This window comes from Stenella coeruleoalba, assembly GCF_951394435.1.
Source record: "Stenella coeruleoalba genome assembly, chromosome: 12".
Taxonomy (NCBI): domain Eukaryota; kingdom Metazoa; phylum Chordata; class Mammalia; order Artiodactyla; family Delphinidae; genus Stenella; species Stenella coeruleoalba.
In genome coordinates this window covers 23,597,426-23,620,144 of record NC_137158.1, presented here as the reverse complement: position 1 = coordinate 23,620,144, position 22,719 = coordinate 23,597,426, and the positions used below count along the sequence as shown (strand labels likewise).

General features: G+C 44.4%; 1 protein-coding gene across 3 annotated transcripts in view; it reads left to right on the top strand.

Annotated features, from left to right (window-relative positions):
• The window catches only part of GABRR1 (gamma-aminobutyric acid type A receptor subunit rho1), a 42,560-nt gene extending 25,869 nt beyond the window's left edge, over positions 1 to 16,691 (top strand). For all 3 annotated transcript variants that reach the window (XM_079939775.1, XM_079939776.1, XM_079939774.1), the window contains 6 exons: positions 1,056 to 1,279; positions 5,240 to 5,322; positions 7,464 to 7,604; positions 9,559 to 9,711; positions 12,240 to 12,436; positions 13,595 to 16,691. In XM_079939775.1, coding sequence (XP_079795901.1) covers positions 1,056 to 1,279; positions 5,240 to 5,322; positions 7,464 to 7,604; positions 9,559 to 9,711; positions 12,240 to 12,436; positions 13,595 to 13,888 — 1,092 coding nt within the window. In that variant the 3' untranslated portion in view covers positions 13,889 to 16,691. The remainder of the gene's footprint in view (positions 1 to 1,055; positions 1,280 to 5,239; positions 5,323 to 7,463; positions 7,605 to 9,558; positions 9,712 to 12,239; positions 12,437 to 13,594) is intronic.
• Positions 16,692 to 22,719: the final 6,028 nt, after the last annotated feature.

The window sequence follows — 22,719 nt, the reverse complement described above, 5'->3', positions numbered from 1 at the left end:
TGCTTCTCTAACCAGAGCTGCAGACAGGGAGATTCCCACAGGGCCTATGCCGGGCCAGGAGCTCCACACACCAGAATTCACCAGGCTCATAACTCCCCAGGTGGTGGGAATTCCCACACTCGTTTTACAGTTCAGGGAGGTTGAGACACTTGCTCAAAGCTACACAATTGGTATGAAACAGAGCCAGATGACAAACATGATCTTCCCTGCCCCAGTGTCCAGGGTCTTGCCACTGGGATTGTTCTCCGGGCAAAGGCTCTCCAACACAAACAGCAGGGTCCAAGGATCCAGATATATGCTACTGCTGTGGATTCTGTGTCTGGCTGTGAAAATGCAGACAAAGCAAAAGTTTGCTTTGTTTTTCCTTTTTAGTGGGCTTAGATAAAAGATAGAACCTTCCACAGCTCCTTGACTTACAGGACTTTGTAGGGCCTTATCTTAGTTTCGGTTCCCCAAGAAGCAGACCTGAGACAAGCATTCCAGCACGAGCAGTTTATTGCAGGCGATCCCGGGAAACACAAGAGGCTGGGGACAGGGGAAGGGAAGGAAGCAGAAAGGGCCATGCCATCCAACCAGATCTACGTGAGACTCGGTCCCTTGGGGGTACTCCGAGTCAGCAAAGAACTCACCTCAGCGTTGTCGCAGCTGAGGGGCCGGGAGCTGGGTTACTTATCCATCTCCCAACCCTTCCCCCAGCTCCACTCCCTGGCTGAGGGCTGCTTCCAGAGGCTTGAACTGTCTGGCATTTGGGGCTGGCCCTGTGCGTGGGCTGGGAGCCCTCAGGCTGTGGGTCTCATTGCCGGCGGTAGCAGCCTTTGCCCAGCGGAGGCGAGTGTCAGAGGATGGAGTGGGGCTCAGGTCCCCGCTCTGTAGAGCCTCTTGCTGAGTCCCCCTGCCCCAAGCAGGGTTCGAGAGCCTCCTGCGGCAGCAAACCCCAGGGACTAGAAGCAAGGCCTTCCCGGGCTCAGTTTCCTCCCCAGCCTGGGGTACAGAGGGTCCTGCCATCACCCAGCTGTTCAGTGGGTGGGGTCTCCCTCTCTGCCCTCGCCCCCCAGGACTTCACGATGACCCTCTACCTGCGGCACTACTGGAAGGACGAGAGGCTGTCCTTCCCGAGCACCAAAAACCTCAGCATGACGTTTGACGGTCGGCTGGTGAAGAAGATCTGGGTCCCCGACATGTTTTTCGTGCACTCCAAGCGCTCCTTCATCCACGACACCACCACGGACAACGTGATGCTGCGGGTCCAGCCCGACGGCAAAGTGCTCTACAGCCTCAGGTGAGCCCTTTCTGGCCTCCCTCTTTCCCTCGGAGTCCTCTTACTCCCGAAGCTGGGAGGAAGGGAAAACTTTTGTCAACCAAGAACATCACTGGTCCCACCACAGCAGTTTTGCTTTTACCTTTTTTTCTGGCCACGCCACGTGGCTTGTGGGATTTTAGTTCCCCAGCAGGGATGGAACTGGTGCCCCCTGCAGTCGAAGCGGAGTCCTAACCATGGACCGCCAGGGAATTCTGCTTTTTGGCTTTGAACAGCTTAGCTTCTAACTTTCCAGGAGCTGCCGACTTTTCAACATCAAGAAAACCTAACTCTACACACGAGTAAACATTTATTTATTTATTTATTTATCTACCTTTGGCTGCGTTGGGTCTTCGTTGCTGCACGTGGGCTCTCTAGCTGTGGCGAAGGGGGGCTACTCTTCATTGGGCTCAGTAGTTGTAGCACGCAGGCTCAGTAATCGTGGCGCATGGGCTTAGTTGCTCCGCAGCATGTGGGATCTTCCTGGACCAGGGCGCGAACCCGTGTCCCCTGCATTGGCAGGCGGATTCTTAACCACTGTGCCACCAGGGAAGCCCCAGAGTAAACATTTTAAAGAATTATTTCGTCTTGCAAATACACTTGGGGAAATTTCTCAGGCTGGTGCTTATGATTTATGCCCTATTCAAGTTCAATTTCAAACGTTTAATGAAAGTTTTATTTCTCTAGTAGGGGTCAGAGAAGTAGCTAACGTATTCTTCTCAAAGACCTGCCTCCTTCAACTCCTCCGATTCCCAATTTCCGATTTGAAATTTTGGTTTAGAAAAAAAATTGTTTACCTCGCCTGGCCAGCTCAGGCTTGTTTTTTGTCCCTTCTCCCTGGTGTTCTCCTTGAGAAACTATGGGGACCCTGGGCCGCTTGATGATTTTAAATGCTATTTTGAGCATCACTTTGAAAACATAAAGAATAAGATCTTCTCACAAGCTTAGATACCTTAGAAATGTTTCTTTCTTTCATTTATTTATTTATTTATTAAAGTATAGCTGATTTACAATATTACATTAGTTTCAGGTGTACAACATAGTGGTTCAATATTTTTATAGTCTATACTCCATTTACAGTTATTAGAAAATATGGGCTCTATTCCCTGTGCTGTGCAGTAGCCTTAGAAATGTTTAATTGCTCATCAAGCACTGACGTGGGGAAGCTTTCCTTAAGCACAGGCATGCAGTGGGGCTTTCCCTGTACGCCCAATTTAGAAACTTGTGGTGCTCGCCTCCCCCTGGGAGGGCGTGTGGAGATGAGCTCAGGCCTTCACAGAGAAGCGACTCAGCTGCTGCCTGAGATTGACTCCTTCTGTGCTGTGCTGATGGTACATTTCAGTTTTACAGACTTGGTTTTGGTAAAGCTGAATCCGCACACCAGTGCCTACGTAGGGGGCGTCTGCGTGGATGCAGTGTATCTTTAGAGTCAGAGGTGGCAGTGTCGAAGCTGACTTTCCGCCCCCATCTCCCAAAGGAATGTTTATAATAAGCCTTCATTCCTCATGCTGGCTTGGAACCTAAGCAGTTAGATACCAGACTCAGAGCAGGGCCATGGGGTATTCCTCTGCAGGGCCTGAAATACCTCCTCTCACAGGAGCACCCAGGGGCCTCAAGGGTGTGCAACCCCTTCCCCAAGCCATGTTGGGTTGATTCTCCCAGGAGTCCTCACATCTGAGGCAGCTGCCAAGACATCTTCAGCTCAACAACCACCAACAAAATAACCCGATCGAATAACACCAGGGATTCAGAGGACTAGACCAAAACACTAGGTAGCTTGAAAAACCAATCCCATGGCTCTTGAATTCCCAGTCAGCTTCAAGATATGAGAGTCAGTGATTGTGGGAGGAAGAGATGTTTTGGGGGAGAGCTGGGGGCACTGCATGAGCGGGCCTGCAGTGGGACCACGGGGACCACTTGGAGAGCTTGGAGCATGTGTGCCTACAGTTGGGGGACACTGCAGTTAGTGGGCGAGAGAAGAGCTACCTAACCACCTAGGGGCAGAGCCAGGTGGGCTCGGTCTGCATTACCAGGGTTGTTGGGAGTAGTTCAGTGTGTGGGATGGACAGTGGGTGAGCCAAGAGCTGGCATGGGAGATGCGGCTGAAGGATGCTGGTGTCCAGCGGTGGGAATGAAGGACACAGGAAAGAAAGTCTCCGCTTCAACTGCATAGCAGGCCCAGAGAGCTTGAAGCCACCCTCACCAGAGAACTGTCCTGCCCCCCCCACCGCCCTCACTTCCTCCCACGTAGGTAGGAGGCGACCAGAGATGGGCAGACACGGACCACTCAAATGTCAGCTCTGCCTTAGCCGGGGACGGGGAGAAGAAGTCTCAATGTGAATGAAATTTGAAGTGTTGATTAATATCTCGGACCAAAATTCTTTTAATTTCGGAAGCGAAATGTGTTTTGTTACTTCTGAGGGTTTTGACTGCCTGTCACATGAGAGTAAGCAGGAAAATCCCAGGACCTGGCAAGTTTTCATCCAAGACAGGGGACGATCCTCCCACTGGAACAGTTTAAAGGGACTTGTGGGAAGCATAATAATAAACACGGGTGAGATCACACCACACACTGTGCTTGTTCAGTGTGTGGGCTACAAGTGGAAAAGCATCAAGTCAGGGTGCCAAGAACCAGTCTGATGATGTCTGTGGTTCTAAAAACATCTGTTCCTGTACCTACTGATACAGAGAGTAGAGCTATTGAATCCTTTTGTTCACAGCAAAAACTGCCTGCATTTGACATTTCATGTCCCCAAAGTGTGCCACAAGTGTCTCCAAGCTTAGTTCCTAGTTTCTTTCTTGCTGGTGATGCTATCAGGTGTGGTTATCTGGTGATGTGCCCGGAGAAATGGGAGGCTGGCTACCCACTAAGTGTCCAAGTCAGGGGCCAGCCTGACAACCCCCCAAAAACATCCTGTATATCAGTATTTCTAGGGGAGATGAGATGACCCAGCTGTTAACAATACAGAAACCCTCCCAGAACACGACCATTCCAACACTCAAATGGAACGAGGAAAATAAGGTGAATATATGGATAATGAATTTCTTCAAGAAAGCTCTTTTCCTTGAAATTTCCATTTACAAGTGAATTTTTTTCTTTTTGGCCGTGAATTATCCAGATAATTTTTACAACTTATACATAACCAATTTTCTGTGGTTGAAGGAAAAATAGTATGTTCACTAGCCAATGACTGTTAATCGTAACCCGCCATGGGATTCCACACTGGGCGGGAGGTCTTTCTTCCATGACTGACAATCTGTATTTGCTTCTTCTCTGATGCAGAATCTTACTTTCCTGTGTAAACTCTGAAGCAAAACCGTTAGATGCCAACAAGTGCTTGCATGTTGATACCGTAAGATCTTCCAGTGTTTTTCCATTACTGTGATCTCCATGGAATTACCCATTAAAAACACCTGCGTCCACTAGTAGACGTTATTATCAATATAGAAATATCAACATTGTAAAAAAAAAAGTGCCGATTTGGCAACTGGCATAAGTACTTCATGAATATTATCTCTAAGACACTGGACACAAATATTGAATATCAATAAAATCAGTAAAAGAAGAATTTGAATGATCTGAAACAGGAGAGCCATAAATGCTCCTATGGTTTAAGGAACCATATCAGATGAGTTGTGATTTCACATTGTTTTATCGAATGAGACCATTGCTTTACTACAATGCTTGCATGTGATAGGAGTTTAGTGCAATCATTGTTTTCCCCACACTGACCCTGGGGTTAAACATAAACACCCAAGAGTACTCCAATGTGGGTATCACACATAAGATGCTTGGTTCTCTAAATCCTGGCACACTGCTTATGAATTACAAGAAGGAGGCAGTTGTATTGGGAGGAAGCAGAGGGCTTTCTGCTTGTTTTATCATTTTGCACTTGTACTTTGCAGCCTCTGCACACTTGGATTTTGTCTTTTTGTTTCTAGGGTTACAGTGACCGCCATGTGCAACATGGACTTCAGCCGGTTTCCCCTGGACACACAAACGTGCTCGCTCGAAATTGAGAGCTGTGAGTAGACTTGTGCCCGGATATCCACACACGCATCTGAAGTTACTCTAAACACCTCTGACCCTCAACAGGAGCAGGACGTGTTCCTAATCGTGCCTATGCTTTTAAAATGACTTTTTAGATAGAAGCGAAGTCTGGGGTAAGTTTGAAAATCGGAAACAAATTTGGGACTCAAACCTTCTATTCCCATAACTGACCCTTTTAATGCCCATGGCAATGGCTTTGAACTTTGGTGCGCGCGCGCACACACACACACACACACACACACACACACACACACGCCCTGGAAAGTTAAACACCAGCCCCAGGAAGAGCAAGGCTGCGGCAGCATCCAGGACTAGCCGCTGGCATCTCTAGCTCTCTGCGAACCTGCCCCCATGCCCCAATCTCTGCCAAAACGTTTCCTCTTATGGGCACAGTCTGGACCCTCGCATGACTCCCATTCCTATACTTCTCCCGAACCAACACACACCCACTGCCACGTCTCAGCCTGTGTCAAAGTCCCGTAAGGAGTCATGTTGGCCCAGGGCACCTTGGTAAGCCTCCCCGGGCGGTGGTGGTGCAGCAGGGGTCCCCTGGCTCCAGTCAACCAGGGCCAAGGAGCGCAGGGACGTGGACCCCCATGTAGCAGGGGCCGCATGGACAGCTCTGCAGGACGCTTAGTGTGGGACCAGGGGGAATAAACCCCAGGACCAAGGGGGTGACTGCTTCCTGCACCACGGCTTTCCACCTGCTCTGTCCTTTAATCCTCCCAAGCTCCCTGTGATCTCCATTACACAGAGGAGGGGCGTAACACAGTGAAGGACTAATCGTTGGCTCCAGAACCTTGCTTTCCCCACAATACCCAGGCGGCAGCATCTGTCAGGGTTCCACCAGAGAAGCAGAACCATAGGAGATACACAGGGAGAGAGTTAGTACAGGGGACCGGAGCGTAGGGCTCGGCGATCACCTGCAAGGCGGGCCATGGGGAAGGGCAGGCTGGGGACTCTCGGGCAGGAGCCCACCCTGCTGCCCACAGGTGGAATGTCTTCTTCCTCTGGGAAACCTCAGGTCCGCTCTTAAGGCCTTTCAACTGATTGGATCAGGCCCACCCAGATTAATCTGGGTCATCGCCTTTACTTCACATGAACTGGTTGTGGATGTCACAACTACAAAGCATCTTCCCAGCAGCACCTGGATTAGTGTCGGATTGAATCACTGGGTTCTTACTATAGCCTGGCCAAGGGGACACGTGAAAGCAGCCGTCACACAGGTCAAGGGTTAGAGGCAGAATAAAAGAGGAATAAAATAGAGCCTCAGGGAGCCCCAGAAAGAACTGTTTACACACGAGCAGACTGGACCGGCAACCCCTGAGGGTGTTATCCCAGTTCTGCCCCCGCAGCAGGTAGGTCTGCTTGGCTGGGGTAGGTGGTGTGCTCAGCCAGGTGGGCAGGGTGGGGAAGCGTAGCGCCAGAGGGGAAGCAATCCTCAGGGGAATCGCTCTGATTCTACCCCGGGCCGGAGCAACCGGAAGCCTGCAGAGAAGGAACTTGTTCTGCTGCATCTCTTTATGGGTCCTTTCTTGCTGGAATGCAGCCCTTATTACCTGAGAGAGTGTTTAAAGGTATTTGCCGGGCTTCCCTGGTGGCGCAGTGGCTGAGAGTCCGCCTGCCGATGCAGGGGACGCGGGTTCGTGCCCCAGTCCGGGAAGATCCCACATGCCGCTAAAAACAAGAAAAGAACAACAAAGGAACAAAGGTATTTGCCATCAATAATGCATCGTCACCCTTTGAAAGAAGAAAGGTGTAAATCACCCATGGTTTAGAAAGCTGAACCATATGAAATGTTGCCGCTATTTAACCTGCAAACAAATTTTTTAAAAGAGCAAATTGTAGTTTCTGGTCTACAAGTATAGCAATTTCATCTGGTTTGAGGCTGAATTGAGGGGTGAGCGCTTTTGCAGCGATGATGATCATTTAGGCCTGAGGGCTTTGCCCTGATGACTTTTGGAAGGCCGAGGAGAATTAGATTTGTCTTTTTGGATTTACTTTTGCTTCATTTAGACTGCGGTTTGTTTATTCAGACCATCTTATCCCAATCCCCACAGAGCCTCACAGGCTCGTCGTCTTTCCTGGCGTCTGACGCTGTCTCTGTCTTTCCAGATGCCTACACGGAAGACGACCTCATGCTATACTGGAAGAAAGGCAATGACTCTTTAAAGACAGATGAGCGGATCTCACTCTCCCAGTTCCTCATCCAGGAGTTCCACACCACCACCAAACTGGCCTTCTACAGCAGCACAGGTGGGGGCGGGGCTAAGAGAGGGGCGGGGCATCCTCCATCTCAGAAAGCCTGTGAATTTGTGGTCAAGTGAGCAGAGCCTGTGCCACTTGGATTTGAAACCAAGGATCTGGACTTCTAGATCAGGTCTAGAGGGTGGTGAGCATTGGGTGGGGGTGATTTTTTGATACTTCCAAAGCATCAGAAGTGATAACCTAGAAAATGCTGGTAAGGGCTCCAACATAAACCCCATGGGGAGGTCTGTTTGAGACGACAGCATCGCCATTTAGCAGCAGGAATCTCACCCTGATATAACTCCCAGAGCGCCCTCTCCTATGGGCAAGAAATAGTCCAATTTCAGGTTTATTGTTTTCCGTTCACGTTCTCTTGGCTTCAGCCCCTTTGAGTGCTTCTCCCTTAACCAATCCCCTCCTACCATACGGCTTGCACGACCCTCTTGGTGAGCCACGGTGCAGGAACTACTCGTCATTGGTCATTCTCTGTGGGCAATGTTGTTGCTTTCTGAACCAAGGGCCTGGGCAAGCTTGCCAACCCTCCCCCCCACCCCACCCCCCACCGCCCGACGTTGCCTGAGGGCAGGCGCTGTGGTATTCCTCTTGGCCGCTGAGGTTACAGCTGAGCTTCACTCTCTCCAACCCTTGCCTCTTTCTTGACCAATTACCTTTCAGGCTGATTTTGCTCTAATCTTTATGCAGTTTCTGTTGCTAAAACATCGCATGGTTGACTACCCAGAGAAGTACCACCGTTTGAGTCTCTCTGATATGTAACAGAGGGCACTGCTCCCTTCCAACACGTGGCGATCCCGCGTCTCTTAGCTTTTGCATACATCACCCACCAGTCTTGGTCCTTTGGGGGATCCCCCATTCCTTTGACTCTTAGCATTTTGACCTTCCTCCTTGCGTGAGTCCATTTCAGGCTGCTATAACAAAGTACCATAGACTGGGTAGCTTCCAAACAACAGAAATTTATTTCGCACAGTTCTGGAGGCTAGGAAGTCCAAAATCAAGGTCCTGGCAGATTCAGTGTCTATGAGAGCCCGCTCCCTAGTTCAGAGACTCACTGTGTCCTCACATGGGGGAAGAGGCGACGGAGCTCTCCGAGACACATGTTATAAGGGCAGCAATCCCGTTCATGATGTAATCACCTCCCAAAGGCCCCACCTCCAAATACCATCACATAGAGGATTAGGTTTCAACACACGAATTTGAGAAGGACACAGGCAGTCCGGAAGCACCTCCACAGTCACTTTTTGGAGCTGTTATAATTATAACCGTTGCACTAAAATTGTCCTGGATGCGAAGTTTTCTAGTTAATGTTGCCAAGTCCCCATTTTATTTTCAGCCCTCATCATGTCAAATTTATCCTGCCTTTTCCTCTCCTTCCACCATTCTCCTGTTCCTTTCGACTCCTCCCTGTACGTTTTCCTTGTAAAGAACAACAGGGTGGAGCTAAAGCATAGCCTAAATGCATTGTTGTAGTTAGCTTGGTATTTTAACTTCAAACATATTTTCCCCCGTAAGAAATCCAACGGGCGTTGTTAAATCCATACATCTCAAGCTTTAACGTGTACAGGAATCATGTGGAGAGGAGTGTTAAAAGGAGGTTCTGAGTCAGTAGGATCTGGGGCGGGGCCCGAGAGTCTGCAGCTCCAACAAGCAACCAAGTGATGGCGGTACTGCTGGGCCCTGTGCTGTAGTTTGAGTAACAAGAGTCTTCAATGGCCTGGTTCCCTTTACGTACAGAACGAGGGCCAAAATTCCTTGAGATGGACTCACCCATGCGGTATGAGTTATCGTATAATCACTCTGTTCCATGTTTTTTCTCACTTCCCTTTATAAAGGTAGGGTAAGTTTCCAGGGAAGCATCTAAGGCATTTATGATTCTCTGAATAAAGTTTGTCCTTGAAGGAGCTGAGTGGCTCTGCTGTGTGTTCTCTTTTCTTCCTGTGTCCCCCAGGCTGGTACAACCGTCTCTACATTAACTTCACGTTGCGTCGCCACATCTTCTTCTTCTTGCTGCAAACCTACTTTCCCGCCACCCTGATGGTCATGCTGTCCTGGGTGTCCTTCTGGATCGACCGCAGAGCTGTGCCCGCCAGAGTCCCTTTAGGTAAGAAACCTCTCAAGTGCACATTCCAGATATCTGAAAATACAAGTAATTCCTTCCAGATAAAACCATTCTTTCCAAATTGGCCCTGAACCCCTGTTGGTATTATAACTTGGAAAAACTTTGTTATTCATTCACAGGTAAAATGCCACTATTAAGAATCTATGTAGCAGGAATTCCCTGGTGGTCCAATGGCTAGGACTCTGTGCTTTCATGGCTGAGGGCCCGGCTTCCATCCCTGGTCTGGGCACTAAGATCCCAAAAGCATAGAGGCCAAAAAAGTAAAAAAGAAAAAAAAATCTGTGCAGCAAAGCTGTTTCTAGGTTCCCATGTAAACAACTCATCTTTAATCTTGTTAGAGCTGAGTTCTGGGGTGGGTGGTCCTGGTCTGTGGTGCTTTCTCTGCCCACCTGCCTAAGAAAGTCACATTCTGTAATGGGGTTTCTCCAAAGGTGGCCCAAGGGATCTTTGTGACAGTCTTTGGGGGAAATTGTTTAAAATGAAGAATCCGGGGTCCCATCTACGTGTACAGGATCAGAAGCTCTGAGAGAGGACCAGGAATTTGCATTTGGAACAAGCTCCCCCAGTAATTTTTTTTTCTGTAAATGTTTTATATTTTGATTTGTATGGTAGTTATAGAAATATATAAATTCATTGAGCTCAATATTTAGGATTTATGTACTTTATTGTAAGCAAATTGTTCTTCAATTTATCTCTCCGTTTTTAGAAATTTATTTATTTTCTTTTGGCTGCATTGAGTCTTCACTGCTGCGCACGGCTTTCTCTAGTTGCGGCGAGTGGGGGCTACTCTTCGTTGTGGTGCGCGGGCTTCCCATCGCGGTGGCTTCTCTTGTTGCGGAGCTTGGGCTCTAGGCGCGTGGGCTCAGTAGTTGTGGCTCGCAGGCTCCAGAGCGCAGGCTCAGTAGTTGTGGCGCACGGGCCTAGTTGCTCCGCGACATGTAGGATCTTCCCGGACCAGGGCTCGAACCCATGTCCCCTGCATTGGCAGGCAGTTTCTTAACCACTGCACCACCAGGGAAGTCCCACATTCTTCAAGTTAAAGTCAGAAAACTAACCAGATTTTAGGAAGTCTCGCTTTTTTAAATTGCTTGTCCAAATTTCTTTTTTTATTGTTATTTTTCCACTTTCTTGCACATCTATTACCTTTTCCTGTCTTGACTGGTTTCCTCTTCTTACTCATTGATCTGTTGATCAAGTCTTTGTGATCTTTTGCCTTAGTTCACAAAGATAAAAACACCTTATCATTGGTGTCTGTCACTGCTTTCAATCCATAAGGTAACATAGTAACAGCTAATACTAATTGTGAAGTATTGGGCTGTTTTACATACATTATCCCACTTAATTCGCATAAAAAAAGCTCACGAACTAGCTATTATTATCATTGTTTTACTGACCACGCCCCCTACCCCGCCCCCGTAATTCCTATACATACTCAAGTCTGAGAATCCCTATTCTACAAGCCTTCCATCAACAGCTATTTGCTATCAACTCTCTTCCCCGCTTTAAATATCGCACCCACTCCGCACACGGCACCATTGCTAATACATCCAGGAGCTTCAAGGGAGAGATGACCCACCAGGTTTTAGTGGAATAGGATTGGCGCTGGCCCTTAAGATGACCCCAATCCGCTGTGATTTGGTGTTTGCCAAGCAAATGTTCTGAGCTTAATTTGAAATCTTGGGGAAATTTCCACTGACAGATGCCCTGGCCTTTAACGGTTGTTCTGTAGCTTGAACAGTTACTGTGCTCAATAAATAAACATTCTAGTTTAAAAAATCTGTTTCCCATAAATGAGGTTAACATCATTCTTGGTAAAATTGACTGAGTCCTCAAGTCAACATGGCAGAATGCGCAGCCAGGTGCAGCATAGTGGGATGGGGCTCTGCCAGAAGTGCCCTGACAGCTGGTAATATAGGCCCAGGACTGCTACACCAGCAACAAGGGCACAAAGATTAAAATAAAACTTGTGTACCTTTTTTCCCTTTTTTGGAGAAGGAGTTACAAGAAATATACATACCTGCTCATATATGCAATCTTTGTTTTTTTATTCATTTATTTTTATTTTATTTATTTATTTTTTGGCCGTGCCCCGCGACTTGCGGGATCTCAGTTCCCCGACCAGGGATTGAATCCGGGTCAGGGCAGTGATAGCCCAGAATCCTTACCGTTAGGCCACCAGGGAAGTCCCCGGCAATCTTTGTTTTGAGCAATTGAATGGGAAGACCCTGCCAACCTGTCAGGGGCTCTCTGCCGAAGAACAGAGTGATGCAAAGGCTGTGATGAAGATGCAGGGACACAGCTGGGAGAGGGTGAGCACGGGGGATGGAGAAACAGGAGAAGCTTCATAAAAGCTAAAACTGGAAAGGTGAGCAGGTGTTTGCTAGACAGAGGGGGCAGGGATGGAGACATTCTAGGCTAGAGGAGCAGCTGGGAGAAAGAACAGAGGCACGAAGCCATCCAGTGGGTTTGGTGAAAGACAAACCCATGCTTCTTTCTCACTGTGTCTGCAGGGATCACCACGGTGCTGACCATGTCCACCATCATCACGGGTGTGAACGCCTCCATGCCCCGCGTGTCCTACATCAAGGCCGTGGACATCTACCTCTGGGTCAGCTTCGTGTTCGTGTTCCTCTCGGTGCTGGAGTACGCGGCCGTCAACTACCTGACCACCGTGCAGGAGAGGAAAGAGCGGAAGCCGCAGGAGAAGGTGACTTTACCATGAGCTGGAGTGTCTGCCCTGGAATGGGCGCCTGGACTAGCTCTGGACCCTGGCCAGGTCCAACCTCCTCTGTAAAATGGGACAATGACACCCCCTCCTCCACCTACTTCATGGGTTGGTGTGAAGAGCAAACAAAAACGGTGTGAAATTTACTCTGGGCTACTTCTTTCATTCATTCAAATATTTATTTGGCACCTACCATATACCAGGAGCTGGTAAGCCAAGTTAACTAAGACGTGGTCCCTTTAATCTTGGTGGTGTTGGTAGTTTAGTGATAGAAATAAATGGCAGTTCAACACAGTGGAACAAATGATTTATGAACATAGAGGTATCATAAAAGAAGCTTCCAGGAATTTCTTTTTCCAAGACATTCTTTTTAATAGTGGTATAATAATAAGTGCCTTGGATGTAACATGATTTATTCCCCTATTAATGGGCAGTATATTGTTTCCATTTTTTGCCACTATAATAAATGCTTCAATAAACATTAATATATAAATATATATACATATATATTTATATATATACACATATAATATATATTATACATATTTATATATATATAAAAGCTTCCAGGGAAACATATCCTCCATTCTAGGAAATTTTCCTCCACATGTGACCTCATACATCTCCCATCACTTCCCAGATCATTTTCCCTCCTACCTGGTTTCCCTTTCATCCTCCTGTCTGCAATTCAATGGTTATCTCCTCCAGAAAACTCTAGCTACATAGGAGGAACTATCCCCACAATGCCACACCTTTCAAATTCCCCCCCATCCCTCCCCCCCCAACCCCGCCGCGCTCTCTCTCTCTCTCTCTCACTCTCACACACACACACACACACACACACATGCAATAATTGTAAACATTTTTATCAGGGCTCATATCAGTTTATGATCTCATGGAGAACATGCCGACTATCTGATCATGAACCTTCTTGTGCGTCTCTGATATGACGTGATGTTTCCTAACAGTTGACGGGTTACCTGCTGTTTTAGAATGTTTACTGTGCCACCACCGTTATTCCCCCAACCCCATAATAAAAACTAGAAAAAGGCAATGCTCTCCACTAGGCAGCTTCTTTGGAAGGGCTTCTGAGAGAGGATGCTGAGCTCACATCCCAACGTGCGTTTGCTGTGTCCGCAGCTTCCCTGCACCTGCGGGTTGCCTCAGCCACACGCGGTCCTGCTGGACGGCAGCTACAGTGATGGGGAGGTGAATGACCTGGGCAACTACACGCCCGAGAACGGAGACAAGCCAGACAGGATGATGGTGCAGCTGACGCTGGCCTCGGACAGGAGCTCCCCACAGAGGAAAAGCCAGAGGAGCAGCTACGTGAGCATGAAGATTGACACTCATGCCATTGATAAATACTCCAGAATCATTTTTCCAGCTGCATACATCTTATTCAATTTAATATACTGGTCGATTTTCTCATAAATGCCTGTAATTCTATAAATTTCACATTCTTCTATCTGTACTACAGAAATACCTGAATGATGAAAAATAACTTAAGGTTATGATGAAAAGAAAGTTCACAGCACCCACCCTTCTCCATCTTTCCAAAACTACTGACAAGACACTTACTGGTTTAATTTGCACTTACTGACCACCTATTGTGTACACAGCATTATACTCAGTGCTGCAGGTATAAACACCCATAGCAACTGATGATAGTTGTTACCGAGATCCCCTAGAAAAGCACGCTGCCAGTGAGGTGGGCACACTGTGGTTCAACCTCTTTTAGACCCTAAATGCTTATTCATACGAACCATGTCCCTTAGGTGAGTGTCATTCTATTCTCTGGACCAGGTGGAACTGGGAAGCACCTAAAGTTCATTTACATAGAACATACATGCACCTAAACCCCACTTCGATCAAAATTCATACTTCAGTTTATAGCCTCTTACCTATTTTATATGCATCTCCTCATGTTGATTTCAATACAAGGCAATAATAATATTCCTCCTTTTATTTACCTCTTGTGGTTCCTGAGGTTTTACCTCTTCACCAGAAAAGCTCTTTTGACTGGGTGCAATGGCTTCTGATTTGGGTAGGAAATTTCCCTGGTAGGGAAACTTTGAAGAAGAGGGTATATGCATGCATTTTGTCCGTTTTGTCATAGAGGTAACTAGCCTAGAAAACGTGTGTGTAAGTGTTCCCTGTTTAATAGTTGCTGCTTCATGGATCTCCACCTTGGAGCATGTCCAAGTTCAAAGTGAAGTCAGTAATGTGATATCTTCACTGAGGAACTTGGGAATAGACTGATTTTTTTTCTGCATAAACTTTTCAAGGAAATGCATAATTTGGGACTACCTGTAACTCTTTAGGATGAGAAATACACGGTTTCTGAATTTTGAAAAAAGAAACGGGAGCACATCACTGGTCATCTCCATTTATACTCAGTGAATACCAGCATTTTCTGTGAACCAGAAAACAATGGCCACTGATGTAAGAGCATGGGATAAAGGAGAGTGTTCTATTATTTAAAAAACAAATAGCTATTCATACCATATATCTACAGGATCAACCCCTACCAAACTTATCCCAACAGCATTTGTTTGAAACTCAACTAAATTCTGTACACAGTAATGCCATTTTTATTCCAAAGTTAATTTGATCCCTATACTAAATAATATGTTATTTCTTAATGAGGGCTATACTTTAATCTTTAAAAAGACCCAAATTTGCAGAAAGCCTAATTACAAGGCAATCTCCCATTTCTTCCAATAAAAGCTCATCAAAAAAAAAAAAGATTTTTTAGCAAACTCTAGTAGAAAAACGTAAAGGAATATAGATGAAATAGTTGAACGTCAACTTTTAGTATTAAAAAATATTTTTAGAACATTACCTTTTTCATGCTTATTTTATGAAACAATTTCAATCAAACTTCACAAACATCTTTGCCACTTGCTTTGTCCTCATGAGCAAGGCCACTTTAAACCATCTGGCAGGTTTCTGGGGCACATAATCTGAACTTCCATCTACCCCATTTGGGAAACTCCACCATTTGAATCAACATATAGGATGCTGTATTAGTCTGCTCAGGCCGCCAGAGCAAAGTACCGTTGACTGGGCAGCTTAAACAACAGAAATTTATTTTCTTTCAGTTCTGGAGGCTGGAAGTCCGAGATCAAGGTGTCAGCAGGTTTGGTTTCTCCTGAGGCCTCTTACCTTGGCTGGCAGACGGCCGCCTTCTTGCTGTGTCTTCACATGGCTTTTTTCTCTGAATACATGCATCCCTGGTGTCGCTTCCTTTTCTTTTAGGGACAGTAGTCATGCTGGATTAGAGCCCAGCCCTTATGATCTCATTTAACCTAAATTACCTCTTTAAAGGCCCTATCTTTTAATAAGTTGCACTGTGGGGTGAGGGCTTCAACATACGAATTTGGGGAGGACACAATTCAGCCCATAACAGATGCCCATGGGAATTATTCAGCTGCATAATAGTGATATCCAGTGCATCTTATAGGTATTTACACTTGATCTTTGCAACATAATCATATACAGTATTGGTTTTTAAACTTATCTTTAAAGGCTTGTTTACATTGATATCTATACTAGTGATTATGAAGAATAAGTTATTAAATTCATGTTGTTTCTTTGCTATCTTTTCTAGCAATTCTCTCAGGTGACCTCTACAAGCATTTAAAAGTAGCATCGACTGAGGTGATTTCCATGGTAATGTTTTCCCAAGACAGTACTTTGCTCTCAAAGCTATGTAACTGAGAGAGAACTCTGTAATTTGACTTTGTAAAGACCCAAATACAAAGCAACTCTCTTTTCTGATAATTTTGGAGAAAACCTCACCTTATATGTGGGCATCTATAGTACTTAATCAACTTTTGCTGGCATGACTGGAGAATAGGAAGATTTGGTTAATAATATTGTCTGGTTAATATGCAGGTACCATATGGCCATATTGAATAATTTTTAAAGAGTTAAAATACTGTAAAGTACACTTGACTAAAACTATATCAAAAATAATTTATTCTCTGTTGGATAGTTCAAAAGGCACTCCAGGAGTCTGAGGGATTCTTATTATTGTTGTGATACAATGTGGACATCACAAAGATGTGCAGAGTGTTAGCCAAGAGAGCACTGGGGCTAGTCAGACCAGCTTTTATTTCACGGCAACATTCTCTTCCTGAGTTTTATGTTCCTAACCAATATTCTTTAGTTTTTTCATAATTCATATTTCATAGAGAAGTGTAGTGATGCTAGGTTTTAGAGAGAATAAAAAAATGGAAACAACCTAAGTGTCCATTGACAGATGAATGGATAAAGATGTGGTATATGTATTACACAATGGAATACTACTCAGCCATAAAAAATAACAAAGTCTTGCCATTTGCAACAACATGGGTGGGTAAGTCAGACAGGGAAAGACAAATACCATATGATCTCACATATATGTGGAATCTAAAAACAAGACAAGACAAAAACACACAAAAAAATGAACAAGCAAAATAAAACAGAACCAAACTGATAGATACAGAGATCAGATTAGTGGTTACCAGAGGGGAAGGGGTTGGGAGGGTGGGAGAAATGGGTGAAGGGGCTCAACCATACGGTGATGGGTGGTAACTAGACTTGTGGCAGTGATCACTTTACAGTGTATACTGATGTTGAAGTATAATGCTGTACACCTGAAACTTATACTTAAAGAAAAAAAAAGGTTTGTTAATAACAGTGAAACCTCACATTTGTAAAACCCGGTTTTATAAAAAAGGAAAAAGTACTTTCACATTCGCTGTTTCATTTGAAGCTGAATGAGGAAATTTTAAAGGCAGAGAAAGACTGACTGGCATGTATTGATAACATGGCTAACAGGTAGAAGACTCCTAACTCAGTTCTCATTCACCTTATTACAGATAATGGATGAATACTGAACAAGTAAACAAACTGTCACACACAATACAGGCTTCCCTGGTGGTGCAGTGGTTGAGAATCTACCTGCTAATGCAGGGGACACGGGTTCGAGCCCTGGTCTGGGAGGATCCCACATGCCGCGGAGCAACTAGGCCCGTGAGCCACAACTACTGAGCCTGCGTGTCTGGAGCCTGTGCTCTGCAACAAGAGAGGCTGCGATAGTGAGAGGCCCTCACACCGCGATGAAGAGTGGCCCCCGCGCACCACAACTAGAGAAAGCCCTCACACAGAAATGAAGACCCAACACAGCCATAAATAAATAAATAAATAAATAAATAAATAAATAAATAAATAAAAAGCCAAGCATTTGAAGCCCTTTTTAAAACAACAACAAAACATTAGTATGAGGAAATTTTTTTTACCAGTGGCACCTTTTTATCTATTCCTTCATTCAGCAAGTAATTCTGAGCACCTACTGTGTAGCACGCAATGTTCAAGACCAGTACTTCTCAAACCATCTGTGGTGAAGGACCAGTTTAATTATTTTATATTTCCAATCCAGTGGAGAATTCCTCACAATCCCAGGTCTGAGCCTGCATTCCACCCTTTAGGAACACGGACTTGTGGGTTTGACCATGGTGCTCAAAACCGTGTGTGGATGTGAGTCACAACGATCACAATAAAGTATGTGGAGAAAGAACAATTTCATTTTGATGTTATTAAGAACAACTGTTACAACTGAGTTTCTGTGTATGGGAAATTCCCATATCTGCAGTAATAAGGAAGCACATTATCCAGTGAGCACACCAGTAACGTTAGAATAACACCATTTAGTTAGGTTCAGTATTATCACAATTCTCAAAATAATGGGACGCTTTAACTTTTCAATTTCATATTCTGAATTTAATTTTAATCTATTTTCTTTCAATCATTTTTTAGTATTAGTTCCTTTGTGTGGAAGGAGACATCTTTGATTTTTCTTGACATCAGAGTATTTTATAAACTGTTTATTTCAAAAACAATTTACCTATTGGTGAGTTTAGTGGGTTTCAAGTAGCTCTTTTTTAAAAAAATAAATTTATTTACTTACTCATTTATTTTTGGTTGCATTGGGTCTTTGCTGCTGCACGAGGGCTTTCTCTAGTTGCGGTGAGCAGGGGCTAACTCTTCATTGCGGTGCGTGGGCTTCTCATTATGCTGGCTTCTCTTGTGGCAGAGCACGGGCTTCAGCAGCTGCAGCAAGTGGGCTCAGTAGTTGCAGCATGCAGGCCCCAGGGTGCGTGGGTTTCAGTAGTTGCGATGCATGGGCTCAGCAGTTGCAGCACACAGGCTCTAGAGTGCAGGCTCAGTAGTTGTGGTGCATGGGCTTAGTTGCTCCACGGCATGTGGGATCTTCCCGGACCAGGGCTTGAACCCGTGTCCCCTGCATTGGCAGGCGGATTCTTAACCACTGCGCCACCAGGGAAGTCTCCAAGTGAGGGTTAAACACAACCCTAGTGACTGTGAGATAAAATTCAATGCCTTTTGGGTCTATACAATGTCTGACAGTTTGACTAGTCTGATCAATTGAACAGTAGCTTTGGCATTTTGTAGACTGAACCCTCCTTACTTATCTGAATTTTGATTCTCCAATTTATAAACATTGTGATTCCCCGGTGGCTGGGGAAAAGCCACTGGAGCAAGAAAACTGGTGTTGGCAACAAATAAAATGTGAATTTTTTGTTGTTGTTGCAATGTAGAACCTAGATAAATGTAATTCCAGAACGTTGTCCCTAAAAATGATGGATTCCAAGGAAAAAGAAATTTTTGCAGAGGTCAACGTAATTGTTTGATAAGGATTAAATAAAGAGTCACGGAAGTTGCTTTAGGAAAATTTCCTGGCTACTACAGCAAGATTTCCTTTGAGCAAAGGCCAAGTTTTAAATCTCACTCAGGCATGTTTTAACAGGATTCCACTTGTAATTTTCCAGTAGGTTTCTTTCTCTTAGAGCTATTGGAAAGCAACCAACTTTAGTATTGCCCAACTTAATGATACACCCAGAAAAATAGTTCAAGTATGAAAAAATGATAACTTAAAAAATTATCTGAAAATGATAATCTGAAAATTTCTCAGTCTTCACCCCAAATTGGCACCGTTTTCTCATGTTGTGCATCTGAATATAACTATCCTTATTTAAAAATCAATTTTAATGTTCTGGCTTTTCCCAAATATACCATGACTACAACTTAATATGAACTTAGTTAACATAGTTACTGGCTTTGCCGTTACAAATAGTTAACAATCTTTGCACAATGGTATTTAGTTATGAAATACGGCATGCCTGTACTCCAATATATCTGGGAGCTAAAATCCAAGGATTTAAGCTACAGTATTACAACTATTTTCCCATTTTGTAATACTGTTCCATAACAAGATTTAATTACCATGGAATTCCTCAAGTTGGAGTTCCATTTTGGGGTAATCACTGCACCTCTTTTTTTTTTTTTTTTTTTGCACCTCTTTTTAACTGGGACAAATGCAATTCCCAGAACAGTGCTGGCATTACCTAGGAACACGTTAGGAAAGCAGAATCTCAAGCTCCACCCCACACACAGTTAGAACTTTTATTTTAACAAGTTCCCTAGGTGAGTCTTATGTGCATTCAAGTGAGCAAAGCACTGAACTAGCGTTCGCCTAACCATATGCCTTTGAGTATCATTCACAAAAAGTGATATGAGAGCTGCATTTATACATTAATCAACTCAATATTGCGGGCTTACTGTATGTGATAAGCACTGTGTTCCGAGCTGTAGCTGCTTTGTTGATCTCATTCAGGTTGGTAAAGAACCCTCCTAAAGTCTACAGCCCTCAAGCACCAAACCCACATTAAAGAAACACAAATGCCTCTACAAAATAGGAAGAAATGTTTTTCCAGGAATATTTTAAAAATATTCCTCTACCACAAAGCTCAATTGAGTTAAAAATTTTTTTTAATTCTAAGGGAGTATGAATCTGAGTTACCAGAAATTTAAGTACAGATTTGGGAGGTGTATTTCCTTTCTTTTCCACCTTTATTTTGGTGGAGCAGGGGTAATTTGTAAAGTTCAAGTTATAAAAAGCAGGAAAAAACCCATTCATAATCCTATCAGCCATGGGCAAGTATTACTTCTCATCTTTTTTCCTATATAGTTTTATATAGTTGCCATCATATTTTAGATACAAATTGATATAGGTTCTTTTCCATGACATAGTATGACCATTTTTCCTACTAAAAACTCCCTGTATTTTGCAGCCAATAAAATCACGCCATACTATGGATGTACAAGGCAATCTTTTCTTTAACACGGGATAAAAAATAATGTGATGAATATTCTTAAGCATATATTCTTGTCACACTCTAGACTACTTCCTCATATTAACAACGAATGTATAGAATGGATGCTGATTTGAGACCAATACTCTGTTACGCTGAACAAACTGTGTGTAGTATAGTTTCAGGTCCTTAGCTTTTTAAGACTTTAAAATTCGCAAAAGGTATTACACTATACCTTAGTGGTATCTGATTCTGTGGAATAGTAACCCACTCAAACTAGCTTAAGAAGAAGAACACAGGAATTGCACAGACATGAAGTAAATAGAGAGAGGCAGAGCTGTGCCTGATGAGAACTGCAAAGATTTCAGAAGCAGAGCTGTGCCTGATGAGAACTGCAAAGATTTCAGAAAGGTAACTCTTTCTCGGCAGTTACCTTTACATTTTTCTGGTTGATTGCTTTATTTGCTATGAAGAATGTCCTCTGCCCACACATGACATTCAGGCTCCAGATTTGTTGACCTTAAAATTCCAGGGCTCATCATCATCTAAATGGCCGCCCTTCAACTCTAAATTTCCAGGAGAGCTAATTCAAGAGTCTCTCCACCCTTATCAGAATTCCATTTCAGTTTGTACAGGCCTTCTAGAGAGCTGAAAGAGGGTGAGCTGGCCCTTCAGGAGATGTGAAAGGAATTAGTAACCAGAGCTGGAATTAGATTTTTTTCTACTCAAACTACCCTGAGCTCAATGATGGCTGTCTGCAAATGAGGCCAGAATAAGGATCCTTCACACTGTTAAAAACAAATAAACAAACCCTCCAAATAACCAAAACATCAACAACTGGTTCAACATGAAGAACATGCTTCTGAATATGCAGAAAATATATTTCTTTGGCAGTGGGAATGGATAGATCAGGCCATATATTAATAGGTAATAAATGTGGTTATGACATATTGGAGTGAGGACAGAAAACAAGTTTTATTAGTCAAATTATCTGTTATCATCTTAGAATAAGAAATTTGTGCTTTGTGCGTTAATTTCTAAGCCTTTGTAGCTTCTTCCCCTTGATTTTCTAAATTCACTTTTGTCCAACCTTGGATCAACGGAATAAATATTTAGGCCAGAACTTAAAAAGTGGCAGAGAGTGGGTGGGGTGATAGCAACATCAGAAGCTGGAGAACACGGGCTAAAATCTGATTGGAGACACCTACTTTATCTATTGGAGAGATAAAAATCCAAAATAACCATGGTTGCAATCTCTTTCTGGCTGGGATTTTCTATCACAAACTCTTCTTATATACATATTGTTTTACAAGGAAGCTTCTCTTAAGAAACACACAACCCACCTAAGTGGGTTTTGTGACTTGGGATAAATGGGCAGAAGCTAAAAGCTTTCTAAAGACAATGGGAGGACTTCCCTGGTGGCGCAGTGGTTAAGAATCCGCCTGCCAACACAGGGTACACAGGTTCAAGCCCCGGTCCGGGAGGATCCCACATGCCGTGGAGCAACTAAGCCCGTGTGCCACAACTACTGAGCCTGCACTCTAGAGCCCGTGAGCCCCAACTACTGAGCCCACATGCTGCAACTACTGAAGCCCGTGCGCCTAGAGCCCATGCTCCACAACAAGAGAAGCCACCGCAACGAGAAGCCGGTGCACCACAACGAAGAGTAGCCCCCATTTGCCACAACCAGAGAAAGCCTATGCGCAGCAACAAAGACCCAACGCAGCCAAAATAAGTAAATAAATTTATAAAAAAATAAAAATAAAGACAATGGGAGGTATACCAAACAGTTGCTATGGGTAACCGCTCCATCTCTAAAGAAACATTAGGCTGAACGATAACTTAGTACCCATTACCACTTTCAGCGATTAATGGGGCTTGGACAATAGTTTAAAACTTTAGGCTTCAACTGCATCTAAGTCTACTTCTTCAAAGGTGGCATCCTACCCCTCTATCAAGCTATAAGCAAACTTGAACTCTTTACTCACAATCAAGCGGTACTTAGGTTCACATCAAACTCTTTAAGGTCCTCATACACAACACATGATCCTCCTACAGGGAATGACTCAGATCAGATGACAAGGCATGAAGTGGTTGTGAATCCTG